This window comes from Dryobates pubescens, chromosome 13 (genome assembly GCF_014839835.1).
Source record: "Dryobates pubescens isolate bDryPub1 chromosome 13, bDryPub1.pri, whole genome shotgun sequence".
Classification (NCBI taxonomy): Eukaryota; Metazoa; Chordata; class Aves; order Piciformes; family Picidae; genus Dryobates; species Dryobates pubescens.
In genome coordinates, this window is record NC_071624.1 from 8,158,259 (window position 1) to 8,171,444 (window position 13,186).

The 13,186-nt window shown below is 56.1% G+C and overlaps 1 protein-coding gene across 2 annotated transcripts; it reads left to right on the top strand.

Moving 5' to 3' along the window:
- The first annotated feature begins 476 nt into the window (after positions 1–476).
- Positions 477–7,590, top strand: AMOTL2 (angiomotin like 2). 2 transcript variants are annotated; one of them, XM_054166836.1, is made up of 10 exons: positions 477–572; positions 1,067–1,897; positions 3,221–3,455; positions 3,983–4,127; positions 4,280–4,372; positions 5,013–5,308; positions 5,416–5,708; positions 5,826–6,037; positions 6,202–6,357; positions 6,637–7,590. In XM_054166836.1, exons 2-10 carry the CDS (start codon positions 1,155–1,157, stop codon positions 6,693–6,695), a joined length of 2,232 nt encoding a protein of 743 aa, XP_054022811.1. In that variant the 5' UTR covers positions 477–572; positions 1,067–1,154; the 3' UTR covers positions 6,696–7,590. The 2 variants fall into 2 exon arrangements, with proteins under 2 accessions (XP_054022811.1, XP_054022812.1); XM_054166837.1 differs by having other exon boundaries at positions 6,205–6,357.
- The last annotated feature ends 5,596 nt before the right edge of the window (positions 7,591–13,186 follow it).

Below are 13,186 nucleotides of genomic sequence, written 5' to 3' on the forward strand. Positions count from 1 at the left end.
GGAGATTAGGAAAAATTTCTTCGCTGCAAGAGTGGCCAGGGATTGGAACAGGCTGCCCAGGGCAGCGGTGGAGTCACTGTCCCAGGAGGTGTTCAAGAAACTTGTGGATGTGGCACTTTGGGAGAGGGTTCATGGCCGTGGTGCTGTTGGTTCCATGGTTGAAGTCTAAGATTTTGGATTTTTTTTTCCAAGCGAAGCAATTCTGTGGTTCTGCAGCACGCTCCGGGGTGCTCCCTGCGCCCCCCCTGCGGGGTCGCGGTGCCAGCGGGGCTTCGGTGGGCACGGGAGACGCGAGTTTTGGGGTGATTCTGAGGAGTGGGAAAACGGGGCCGCCCGTCGCTCTCCTCGGGGTCCTGACGCTGCCAGCCCCGGCCCCCGTGTCCGCGCTCCCCCTGCCGGCAGCGGCCCCACCGGGCCGGCGAGGGCCGGGGCGGAGCGGAGCGGGCGGGCCCAGTCCCTGCATTCCGGGCATAGCAGCGCCCGGGCCTGGCCCGCGCTGCCGGCGGGACGCCCAGTGCCGCTGCTGCGCTCTCCGGGCAGTCACCGCCGCCGCCCCGCTCCGCCATGTCCCGGTAAGTATCGCCCTGGCGGGGCTCCCGTCGGCACCAGAACCGTGCGGGGACCTCCGACTCGGCTCGCTCTTGCTGCGGGGGTGGTGGCTGGGGCGGGGGGCGGCAGTGCCCTCCCGGTGGCTCTGTGCCCGGTTCCCGGGGGCTACCTCATTTCCCCGTTCTCGGGCCGCGGGGGCAGCGCCGGTCCCTGGGAAAGTCCCCGGGGAGCCAGCCCCCAAGCCAGCCGCGACCCTCGACCCGGCTCCGGCATCCGGAGCCAGCCCCGGCTCCCAGAGCCAGCCCTGGCTGTGGGTGCGATGAGAACGTCAGTGCTCAGCCTCGGTAGTGGGGAGGCGGCAGCCGCACTCCCACCGCCACCACCAGCTCCAGCCCGGCCGGTGCGTCCCAGCCACCCAGCCGAGCGGCACTCCTGGGAAACAGACCCTGGTGGACCAGAGTCTGTGCTGCATCCTGCCTGGGCCAGCTCCCAATTGTCCCCTCTTTGCCCTGCATAGGTGCCTCGGTGCAGCCAGTTGGTGCTGAAGGTCCCTGAGAACGGTCTTCCCGGGTGGATACGTAGCTTTGCTTTCGTTGCGAGCAGAGATGAGGACAGCAGAGGACTCAAACGGGACAGTCCTGCACCGCCTAATCCAGGAGCAGCTGCGCTATGGGAACCTGACAGAGAACCGCACGCTGCTGGCCATCCAGCAGCAGGCCCTGCGTGGCAGCGGTGGTACTGGTGGTGCCGGCAGCCCGCGCTCCTCCCTGGAGAGCCTCAGCCCAGAAGAAACACAAATGGTGCAGCAGTCCACTCGGCAGGAGCCCCAGGGCCAGGAGCATCATTCAGACCATGTTTACTTGGAGAACAGTGTCTTTCGGCTCTGCCAGCCCCAGCACAAGGGCGAGGAGCTTCCAACCTATGAGGAGGCCAAGGCACATTCCCAGTACTACGCCTCTCAGCGGGCCGGGCAGCAGCCTGGAGGGACCAGCCTGCTGATCCAGGGTGAAAGCAGCCCCCGTGGGGCTGAGAGTGGCACCCGACGCCCTGATGAAGGGCTGAAGGACCTGAAGCACGGCCACGTGCGGTCGCTCAGCGAGCGGCTGATGCGGTTGTCACTGGAGAGGAATGGAGCCAAAGCGCAGAGTCCCATCAGCACCTCCCACAGCTACCCCCAGCTCTCCCGCCACCACCAACTTGCTGCTCCCCAAGGACAGTATCCTGAGGGGCCAGAGCTGCGGGGACCTCCTCCGGAGTATCCTTACATCATCCCTTCCCAGGACACTTACCTGGCCAAACCCCAACCCTGCTCCCAGGAAGGTCCTGGATTTCAGCATCCTGAAATCAGGTAACCTTTGACCTCTGGGCCCCACTTTTGGGTGCTCACTGGCTACCTCCCAGCTACAGTGCTCCAGGAGTGGCAGGGATGGATGCTTGGAGGATGTGTGATGTGGAGAGCAGTGAGGGGCCTGGGGCAGCTGTTCCTGGGCTAGATCCATCTCAGTCCATGAGGATCTGCAGGGACCCCTTTAGTCCTTTCCATTCACCAGTTTCCCCCAGCACAGTTGGATTTTTCCAGTCGGTGATGAAAATCCCGCTGCCTTTGCAGATCCTGTCTCCACCCCATGTACTGGGAGGAATTTGGGGTTAATTTAAGAGCTGGAACTAACTCAGGAAACAGCTAAATGTGGAACAGGCATGGGGCATTGCTGGAAGGCAAACATGCTCCCTGCTCTGTGGAAAGCCACCCCGTGGTTCTGAGCCCAGGGTTGTCTGCGCAGCACTGGTTTGGTGCCAATGCTGTGGGACTGCTGCTCAGCTGAGCCTGGGTTCATGCCAGATGGTTCATGGAGGCAATGAGCAGTGCTGGGCAGCTCTCCCCTTCAGCAGCTTGACACCTCTGTCAAAACCCAAAGTTGTCTGCAAGGACTGCAGAGAGGTCTGGGGAGCCAGGAGGTCCAGGCAGGAAAACCTTCTCCTTCCAAGGAACAAAGAGGGGAAGGGGAGCTGCGAGGAAGATGTATTTATTCTTCCTTGCTCCTATATCATCCCGCAGGAATGCAGGCCCTTGGCAGGCAGCCTGCAGCAGAATGGGGCTGGGCCATGCACAGCCGCCCCACTCAGGGTATTCGAGGTGGCCATGGGTTGTCGAGGAACTTGAAGTGGTTGCATGAAGAGCAACCATGCTGGCCCTGCTCCTCCAAATACAGTGAGGATGTATTAATAGTTTGGTGGTGAGAAGCCATGCCAGGAGCCCTGGCTTTGCCCAGTACACAAGGAAAAGGGGCACTGCTGGCTTCCAAGGTGCATCTTTTGCAGAACTGTCATCTGCTGCATCCCACCAGCCCACCAGCCCCACCAGGTGGGCCTGGGGGGCTTGGAGCCCATCTTGACCAGTCAGCCAGACCCTAGAGATGTTAGGTCAAGCCATTCCTGCAAGATGCAGTTTATTTTGTCTTCTAGGGTGCTTGGGCAAGCATCTTTTAGAAAGCAAACACTTTCCAGCTCTGAGAAGTAGGATAGGTTCTTCCCATAACCTCCCTCCTCCTTTGAGGAGACCCAAAGGCATTGGTACCTGCTTGGCCTGTGAAGTGGTTGGTGGGATGCTGGAGATGCAGTCAGCTCTCCTGCCCTACCAAGCTAAACCCATTTCTCTCCTCCTTCCCTGCAGGGTGCTGTCCACCCATGTCCCTGCTGCTTTCCTGCCACCACCAGGTGCCCTGTGCCCGGGCACACTGAGCCCTGCTGGTGTAGAGGCACTGGTGAGTGCCCAGGCGGTCTCAGCTGGCAGCCGCCTGGCCCGAGCAGATGTAGTCCTGCGGGAGAATGAGAGGCTGCAGCGGGAGAATGAGAAGCTGCGGCGGGAGCTGGAGAGCTACGCCGAGAAGGCCAGCCGCATCCAGAAGGTGAGCCAGCAGCGGCAGCCCTGCGGCCATGGCATCGTGTCCCCCCACCCAGGGGACTACTTAACCAGCTGCTGTGAAAGTTCACCCCCTTGAGTGTTTTAATCTCATCTCCCCCTCCCTCTGGCAGTTTGTTTGCCTCCGAGCAGCTGCTTTTCGGCAGTGCAGCAGCCAGGACAGGGGAGAAGGAGCCCATTCTCCTGTGACCCCCTCCCGCCGCCTGGCCTCCCCATCCCTGGCCTCCACAGAAAGCCCTTTGAGCAGCTGCGTACAAGGGGTGGCTGTTCCCTGCTGGCTGGACTACAGCAGAGCTAAAAGCTGCAGAGGGGCTCCTCTGCAAGAAGAAAGAAAATTTTTTTTTCCCCCAAAAATGTGTGCTGGGGGTCAGCCTGGGGGGTCCCATGGGTGCACCAAGCTCTTCTGGTAACTGGACTTAGGCTGAGCAATCCAGTGAGCTTGAGCCAGCGTCTCCTCTTCCTTTCCTCATTCCACAAATATCTAACCCCGGCCTGTCCCTTCCTCCACCCCAGCTGGAGAGTGAGATCCAGCGCATCTCGGAGGATTATGAAAACCTTGTCAAGGCGTCTTCCAAGCGGGAAGCCTTAGAAAAAGCCATGAGGAACAAGAGAGATGGTGAGATGCGACGGCTTCAGGACTTCAACCGGGATCTGAAAGGTGAGGGACTCTCCATGTCCCCATGCCCATGGAGGCTCTCTGTCTCCTGGCCTTTCCCCTGAGTTTTACCACAGGAAACTAGGCTTCTCCCACTTCCTCCGACCAAAGTCCTGTATTTAAATCTTAATTGGGTTTAATTTCCTTTGGACCAGAGCGGTTGGAATCTGCAAACAAGCAACTGGCCAGCAAGACCCAGGAAAGCCAGGAGAGCAACCAGGGCAGTGTGGCCAAACTCCTGGCACAGAGTAAGTCCTGAGGGATGCCTGTCCTTGCCTAGCTCCCCATGGCATCCGCGAGCAGGATGGCAGGGCTTGTCATGCTCCCTTTTGGCTGGAGGAGGAAGAGGTGGGTGGCAGGCAGCAGCTCTCACCCTTCCCTGGGGAGGATGGAGCCACTCTTGGCGCTGGACTCGAGCCATTAATCCCGACGGGCTGGCCAGCCAGCGGCGTGACCCGCATACTCCACATTCTTGCTGCCGCGCCGGCTCTTCCAGCACTGAGCCCGCACTCCCGCCCCAGCCAGCCTGGCCCTTCTTCCTCCCTCCTCCACCTCGCAGCTGCACAGGACTGGGCTTTTTAAGGGGGAAAATATCCCTGAATCCATTGCTTTAGCAGAAAGATGTGGTGTTGGCGTTAGGTGGGAGGAATCGCATCCCCTTCCCTGGGGTGTCTGAATTCACACCAGTCGGCTTTTACCCTTCATGAGCCAAAATGTGGGCTGTAATGTGGCAAACTGAGGCTTTTGTCCATCTGCCCGAGCAACTGGGATGCCTCTGGCCCCCGTACACTGTGTCTACTAGTGGAGGGGTGGCACGGCCAGGTTTTGGTGAGCAGAGTGCCTTAGGGTGGAAAAGCCTTCTCAGCTGAGACTTGGGCTCTTTTGCAGGCTATGAGCACCAGCAGGAGAAGGAGAAGCTGGAGAGGGAGGTGTCCCTGCTGCGCAGTGCCAATGAGGACCAGCGGCGCCGGGCAGAGCTGCTGGAGCAGGCACTGGGCAGCGCCCAGGCACGGGCAGCCAAGGCGGAGGCTGAGCTGCGGAAGAAGCGAGCCTATGTGGAGAAGGTGGAGCGGCTGCAGGCTGCGCTGGGCCAGCTCCAGGCCGCCTGTGAGAAGCGGGAGCAGCTTGAACTGCGGCTCCGCACCCGCTTGGAGCAGGAGCTGAAGATGCTGCGGGCTCAGCAGGTGGGCGCCAGTGAGGTACAGCAGTGGGTGCTGGTGAGCCACAGCGCTGTGTTCTCCCTGCACCTCCTCATTCTCTCTTTTGGGTGTTTTTTTTTCTGCTGCTCCAGAGGCAGGCGAGTGCTGCAGGCAGGGGAATGCCAGAGCTGAGTGCTCACTCACTCTCTGAGCAGCTGAGGGAGAAGGAGGAGAAGATCCTGGCCCTGGAGGCTGACATGACCAAGTGGGAGCAGAAGTATCTAGAGGAGTGCACCATGCGACAGTTTGCCATGGATGCCGCAGCCACTGCAGCCGCCCAGCGGGACACCACCCTCATCAGCCACTCCCCACGACACTCTCCCAACAGCAGCTTCAATGAGGACCTCCTCCTGGCCAGCCACAAGCACCAGGAGATGGAGAACAGGTAGGCCCACTTTGCTGGAATTGTTTGCCCCAACAAGCTTGTGCCATGGCCTGGTCAAGCAGTGCCCATTATCCGCCTTTCCGGTTCCTCTCCCAACTTCTGCCTCTTCTCTCCAAGGTTAAAAGCCCTTCATGCCCAAATCCTGGAGAAAGATGCTGTCATCAAGGTCCTGCAGCAGCGCTCACGGAGGGACCCCAGCAAAGCCCTCCAGGGCTCCCTGCGGCCAGCCAAGTCTGTGCCCTCTGTCTTCACTGCCTCTGCTGCACCGAGCTGGCTAGGGGCTGGCCAGGGTGACCGACCAGCTGAAGGCAGCTCCCAGGACAGCACAGGTAAACAGAGGCACTTGCCTGCTTCCTGTTTTCACCCAGTGGCAGGGAGTTGGCTGCAGCTTCCCTGTCAGTTTTGGAATCAGAGGTTGGGGAGGGGGCATTTCTCTGGTGAGCCATAGGGACAGACTGGAAGAATCAACAATCTGTAATGGCTTCTCCTCCAGCAGGCAAAGCCACTGAAGAAGGGGCAGCAGTGCCTGCCACCCTTCCCCTGCCCTCCCACTCCAAGCACGGCAGCAAGGATGGCAGCACACAGACAGACCGGGCAGCTGAGAGCAACAGCCGGAGCGAGGGCACTGAGCATCCGGCCACTTTGCTGGGTGAGTCCCCTGGGGATGGCACAGGGGAGAGCTGGGGATGATCCTGCATGTATGCTGGGCACCCAGGAGACAGGCTTTGCACACAAGCACTGGTGGGGTTTTTGAAAGCCTTTTAAAGGCCCCAGATGAGACCAGTGGCTTTGAATCCACTTTCTCACTGTTTTAACACCGTGAGGAGAGGCTGGACTACTAGTATGCTTGCTGCCAGCCCTTTGGTGGGGTGGGTGCCATGCTGATACTTTTCACCTCTCCTACAGCTCTCACATTCTCTCTTTGCAGAGAGCTCAGCTGCTGCCAGAGCCCTGGACCTGTCTGACATTGTAGAGATCCTGATTTGACGGCAGTCAGGGGCTGCATGCCCACCCCTCCGCCGTCCCTGCCTGACACACCGGCAGAGCCACCCTGTCTGCAGCTGCCCAGGATAGAGGAGTTTGCATGAAGGACTGAGCCAGGAGCTCAGCAACATCCCTACAGCCAGTCTCTGCGGGTGGCCCCTGTGTGCGGAAGGGCCACTGTCCCAGCTCAGCACCCCCAGGAGTCCCCAGCTGCGCAGGGCGCGCTGGAGCCCAGGGACCCCACAGCAGTGCTGGGGTTTCCTGATGCCCCTGTAAATACACCCAGGTTTTGTATGACAGGAGCAAACTGACTGATCCTTTCAGCCTCTTCTCCTTCCTGAGGCAGGAGACTTCTTTGCATTCCCTCCTATGCTGGCTCCATCCCTGTCCTATCTTTGGGTCTTGGCCATCCACTCCCACCCAGGTGCTTGGTCTCTGACTAGAAGATCCCTCTGTTCACCCATACTGTCCTTTTAAGCCGACATTGCTGCATGAGGGCAGAAGCAGCAGGGATCCTCCGTAAGTCCCATCAGCCACCTGCACCTACGTGGCCAAGCCAAGTGCTGTTAACTCCAAACCTCCACCATCTGCATCCATCACCTGCATCCTGGGTTTTTATCATGGGTGGGTGAGGGGATCAGGATGGGGTGGTGGTGAAATAAGAGAGAAAATGGTTGATAATCAAGGGAATGAAGGGTGGAAAAGAAATATCCCTGAAAGCAGAGATTAAATGCTCAGAGTGAACTGACAGCAGCTGATGGAGCCAGTGGGGTGTGCCATTCCTGGCTTCATCCCTCCTCATCCCTGGCTACTGGCAGCTGGCTTCTGCCCATAGCCAGTGCCAACATCTTGCTCCTCCAAGTTCCAACACTTCTCGTCCCTACCCTTCATGTATATATAATTTTCCCTTCCCTTCCCTTCCCTTCCCTTCCCTTCCCTTCCCTTCCCTTCCCTTCCCTTCCCTTCCCTTCCCTTCCCTTCCCTTCCCTTCCCTTCCCTTCCCTTCCCTTCCCTTCCCTTCCCTTCCCTTCCCTTCCCTTCCCTTCCCTTCCCTTCCCTTCCCTTCCCTTTCCCTTCCCTTTCCCTTCCCTTCCCCTCCCCTTTCTTTTCCTTCCCCTTTCTTTTCCTTTCTCCCTTTCAATCCATGTGCATTTGCTGGACAACTGCATTTGTTATTTTTCTCTCCCAGACAGGTAAAAAATGCCTTTGGTTCTCATGCATTGTTTACAAAGTGGAAAACAAAGCAAAAACAAAAACAAAACATAATGAAAGAGAAAAGAAACAACCCCACAACTTAATATATTTTATATTAATATTGGTATTTCTTTTAAGTATTTTTTTTTGTGCTGTGAACATTGTTGGTTTTTTTTTTCCTGCCAAAGACAATGAGTTCTCTTTTGTGCATTTTAAGTTATCTGAAGTATTTAAACATGACCCTGGCTGTTTCGTTCTGACGCCCTATACCGAGATTGCTGTAGCATTCCACTTGGTATAACAGTATTTTAATAATAAAATAATAAAAAACCACCAACTCTTGACCCATGGCTACTCTTCTTTCCCACCCCCTCCCCACCCCCTCACCCCCCCCAGTGCACTGGGGTGAGATGCTGCCAAGGGGAAGGGGCCTAACGGTGGGACCCCCTTGGTTGAAAGGAGTTGATCTGCTGGAGGATAGAGAGGCTCTGCAGAGGGACCTGGACAGGCTGGGCAGATGGGCAGAGTCCAAGGGCATGAGATTGAACACATCCAAGTGCCGGGTTCTGCACATTGGCCGCAGCAACCCCATGCAGAGCTACAGGCTGGGGTCAGAGTGGCTGGAGAGCAGTCAGGCTGAGAGGGACCTGGGGGTGCTGGTTGACGGTAGACTGAACATGAGCCTGCAGTGTGCCCAGGCAGCTAAGAGGGCCAATGGCATCCTGGCCTGCATCAGGAACAGTGTGGCCAGCAGGAGCAGGGAGGTCATTCTGCCCCTGTACACTGCACTGGTTAGGCTGCACCTCGAGTGCTGTGTCCAGTTCTGGGCCCCTCAGTTTAGGAAGGAGGTTGACTTGCTGGAATGAGTCCAGAGAAGAGCAACAAAGTTGGTGAGGGGTTTGGAACATAAGCCCTACGAGGAGAGGCTGAGGGAGCTGGGGTTGCTTAGCCTGGAGAAGAGGAGACTCAGGGGTGACCTTATTACTCTCTATAACTACCTGAAGGGAGGTTGTAGACAGACGGATGTTGGTCTCTTCTCCCAGGCAGCCAGTACCAGAACAAGAGGACACAGTCTCAGGCTGCGCCAGGGGAGGTTCAGGCTGGATGTTAGGAAAAAGTTCTATACAGAGAGAGTGATTGCCCATTGGAATGGGCTGCCTGGGGAGGTGGTGGAGTCACTGTCATTGGAGGTTTTCAGGAGAAGACTTGATGGGGTGCTTGGTGCCGTGGGTTGGTTGTTTGGGTGGTGCTGGACTGGTCGATGGCTTGGACGCGATGATCTTGAAGGTCTCTTCCAACCTGGTTTATTCTATGTATTCTATGTAATTCTAATTCTATGTAATTCTATGTAAAATGCTGCTCTTCCCAGCTCCCGAGGACAGCGATTTGGGGGGCAGCTGTCTGAAAGAGGGGGGGAAAAAATCGCTCCAGAATATCTCTGTATTCCCCAAAATTCCATTGAGATCCCACTTCCCCCATCTTGATGGAGGAAAAGGATGGAGTTGCCTAGAAATGCCAATGTAGTTTCCTTCTTGTGTGTAGCGCTCCATAACCCGGTCCTGATGGGATCCTCCTTTTCCTCATATGCCTTATTCCTGCCCTCCTAAGCCTCCCCCATGGGGACTCTGATGGCCACATCCTCAAGCACTGATGGACCTGGCCCCCAAGCTCTTCCCTGGCTTTGTCAGCCACCTCCAATCCCTTCCCCCTCTGCTTAGCTGCTTGGTCTTCTGGAGGACCATTTCTAGTGTTCAAGCTAGGACTGCCTTAGGACTTCCCTGGTCACATCATGCTGCTACCCAGTCCTTCTCTGAAGGTTTTTGTGTGCTGCTGACATTTGCTTTTTGTTTTCAATAGCTGTTGCATTAATGCTTCCCAGAGAGCATGCCCAGGGACTCTGGTCTGTCTGACTGGGTGCTGGCAGCCCGGCTGGAGCCATCACCAGCTGGGCTGGGGCTTTCCCTTTTGTGCATCACTTGACTTTCATTGGCAGCTTTTTTCTTTTTCTTCCCCCTTCCTGCTGTCTCTGGGGACCAGGAGATCTTATGTGAGTCTCTGCAGTGGGTTTTAGCTTGGATTATGGAGAACAATGGCACAAGAAACCAGCTTAGCTGCCAAGTCCTTGCTGGAAGGTGGCTTAGGACTCTGCTGAGGATCACTGGTCTTGGTTGGACTGTGCTGCGGACCCCCAGCCTGGCTGAAAGGAACATGGCTGAAAACTTGAGGCTCGCTGCTGTTGTCCCAAGAAACATACTCTCTGCCTGGTGTGCAAAGTCCAGTCCACACAGAGAGACAACATACCAAGTTTATTACAACCATGTGCAGGATCAGATGGTAGCAGGGTGATGTCAAGTAGCTAACAGCCCTCCTGAGACAGAAGCTGGGTCTTACGTACAAAACAGTAACAAAGTAAGGCAGTGGTTTCCTCACTCCACTCAAAGGCAGAATTTTTACCATTCTCTTACCTCGATGCTCTGGTTATTGCTGTCCTTTGGGATCACCCAGTGCCTCTCACTCCCCACCCACCCCCCTGGAACCTTAGTTAATCCTATTGACAGTACCTTGAGTCTGTATGAGGGGTGGGCCATTCACATTGTAATTACCAAAGGGAAAGGCACCATTTTAGCAGTCCATGTTAGCTCTTCCTTTCACAAGGCTCTGCCTCCTTTTAAGCTTCATGGCACATTATTATCCCTCAAGGCTTTACCTTGTGAAGCACCTCTCAGTCTTCCAACACTCTGACCTTGAATAGGTCTCCATCCCTGTGAGAGCAGGCTAGAGAGACTCCAAGCAATGGGAAGCTTGGAGCCAGGCTCCTCCCATTACTTCTGGGTTTTGCAAGCAGGGAAACAAGCTCCCACCATGCTCTGAAGGGGATCCTTCTGCCCTGCCCAAAACAGAGCCAATGTCGGGATGACTAGCCGAGAAGCTCACAGGGAGCTGCTGCTGGGAATACGCTGGGGGAGGAGAGGGTTGTGGGGTGGTGTCCTGGTGGCCTCCAGCCAGGAGCCATATCATACCTGCCCTGCCTCCCCCAGCTCCTGCTGCCCCAGTGCTGCAGGCAGTAACCAGGGAAGGCTGGCAGCATTCCTGGCATACCACAGCTCTCCCGCCCCATGCTTTATTTACCGGAACCCGGATGCTGAGTGGCCTTTGCAGCAGGTCTGGCTGTTTGCAGGCAGCCTTCCAGGTCCAGGAATTCAGGGAATGGGCTCCTGTTGAGAGTTTGCCTAGTGCTTGGCCATCCTCCATCCTGCCCATCATTACCCTGTGGATCGTCATGCTCAGGTCCTTTACAGCGTCGGGGAAGCAGGAAATGAGGGTGCACAGCCCTTTACAAGCCAGGCAACAAAGAAGAGCTGTAAAAAAAGGGAAGGGGAAGGAAAGCCCCAAAGCTCATCTGTGAATGCAAGTGTCAGGCCATGAAGAGAGGATGCCTGAGCACAACAGACTAGGGCAGGAGGTCATGTCTCCATCCCCCACGGATGTGGTAGCAGTGTCCAAATTCCTTCGCTTTGGTAGGGTTGCTTTTCAGCCAGAGCAACAGCCCAACAGAGCTCGGTACCTTGGCACAAGTAAGGCTGGTGTGGGGGTGTGTTATCACCTGCTTTATCACTCTGCCATTTCAGGCATTTCCCTCCACCCTTTTCACACCATCTTAGTGGGTTTCGCCATCAGCATCACTTGGACCCACGTGGGTCCTGCTCAGGCTAGGACATGTCCCTGATGCTGTGGCACAGTTGCTGGTGACTTTTTTGGTGTTTCAACTGAAATACTATGCAGGAACCAAGCCTCCTGCTCCCATTCCCATTGTTGTGTCCATCATCTCTCTGTCTTTGGTCCTTGTGGCCCAGCATCCCTATGTCCTTGGCTCTTGCATCCCTGTGTCTCTGTGTCCATATATGCTTGATCTTCACTTCCACACGACCCTGCATCCCTGTGTCCTCAATCCTTCCTTGCATCTCAGCATCCCTGTGTCCTTGATCTCCGCATCCCTGTGTTCCTGCATCCCTGCATACACTATCTTTGCACCTCTGTGTCCCTGGGCTCCCATGACCATGGAAAGGGGTGGTTGGAGATTCACAGATTCACAGATTGCACTGGGTTGGAAGGGACCCTTCAAAGGTCATCTTGCCCAATGCCCCTGCAGTCAGGAGGGACACATCCAACTAGATCAGACTGCCCAGGGCCAAGACTGATTTTGAATGTCTCCAGGAACAGGATCTCAACCACATCTCTGGAAAACCTGTTCCAGTATTTCACCACTCTCATTGTGAAGAACTTCCTCCCAATGTCCAACCTACATCTACCCTGCTGCAGCTTCAAACCATCGCCCCTCATCCTATCACTGCAAGCCCTCCTAAACAGTCCTTTGCCAGCCTTCTCTTCTCCAAGTCGAACAGCCCCAGTTCTTTCAGCCTGTCTTCACAGGAGAGGTGCCCCAGTCCTCTGATCATCTTTGTGTCCCTCTTCTGGACCTGGTCCAACAGGTTTGTGTCTCCCCTGTGTTGGTGGCTCTAGAGCCCAGATGTCTGCTGAGCTTCTGGCTGGGCTGGTGCTTGCATGAGACACCTGTGGGCTGCACATTCACAGCGCTGGAGAAATGCAAAAGGACCAGAGGCTCTGCTTCAAATGCCACCACTGTCATCCTGGTGGCTTTGAGTGAGATACCCTGTCCTGGGGCAGCAGCTCCTTCAAGGTTGAAAGGGTGACGGCTTATCTGTCCCAGGGGCTATTCACATGGTCACAGCAACTCAGGATGAGACTGAGGATGTTGTTTGGGACCTGTGGCCAACCACTAAGACCCATTCCAAGCCAGGACCACCTTGTTCCCCTGGTGCCATACCACAACATCTCTGCTGCTTCTGTGGTTCTGTTCTCTCGGTGCTGTAACACAACAACATCTCTGCAGCTTTGGTTTCTGCTTTTCCTCATTTCTCCCTGAAGCCTGGAGGTTGGACATGAGTCTTTGGAGCATCCTTGGAACTAGCAGGTCCTTCACTGGCCCTAGTCAATCCTTACCCTCCTTTTTTCACCTGCCAAGTGCTAAAGTTGGATGGAGAAAGACAAGCTCATCACAATCTCCTTATGGTGGAAAAAAGCTCTTTGAAATGATGAAAAATCCCCACTAGGATTTGTGAGAAAGGGAATTTCACTCCCCTTCCAAATAATCATGGTTCTTGTTGGGGGAGTTTGGAAATGCTGTGGGCCAGCCTTGCAGCTGGCTTCCCAGCAAACCAGTTGGGCAAACCATGGTGCTTTCTCTTGCCTCAAGTCCCAGCTTGCTTGTCAGGCCAACA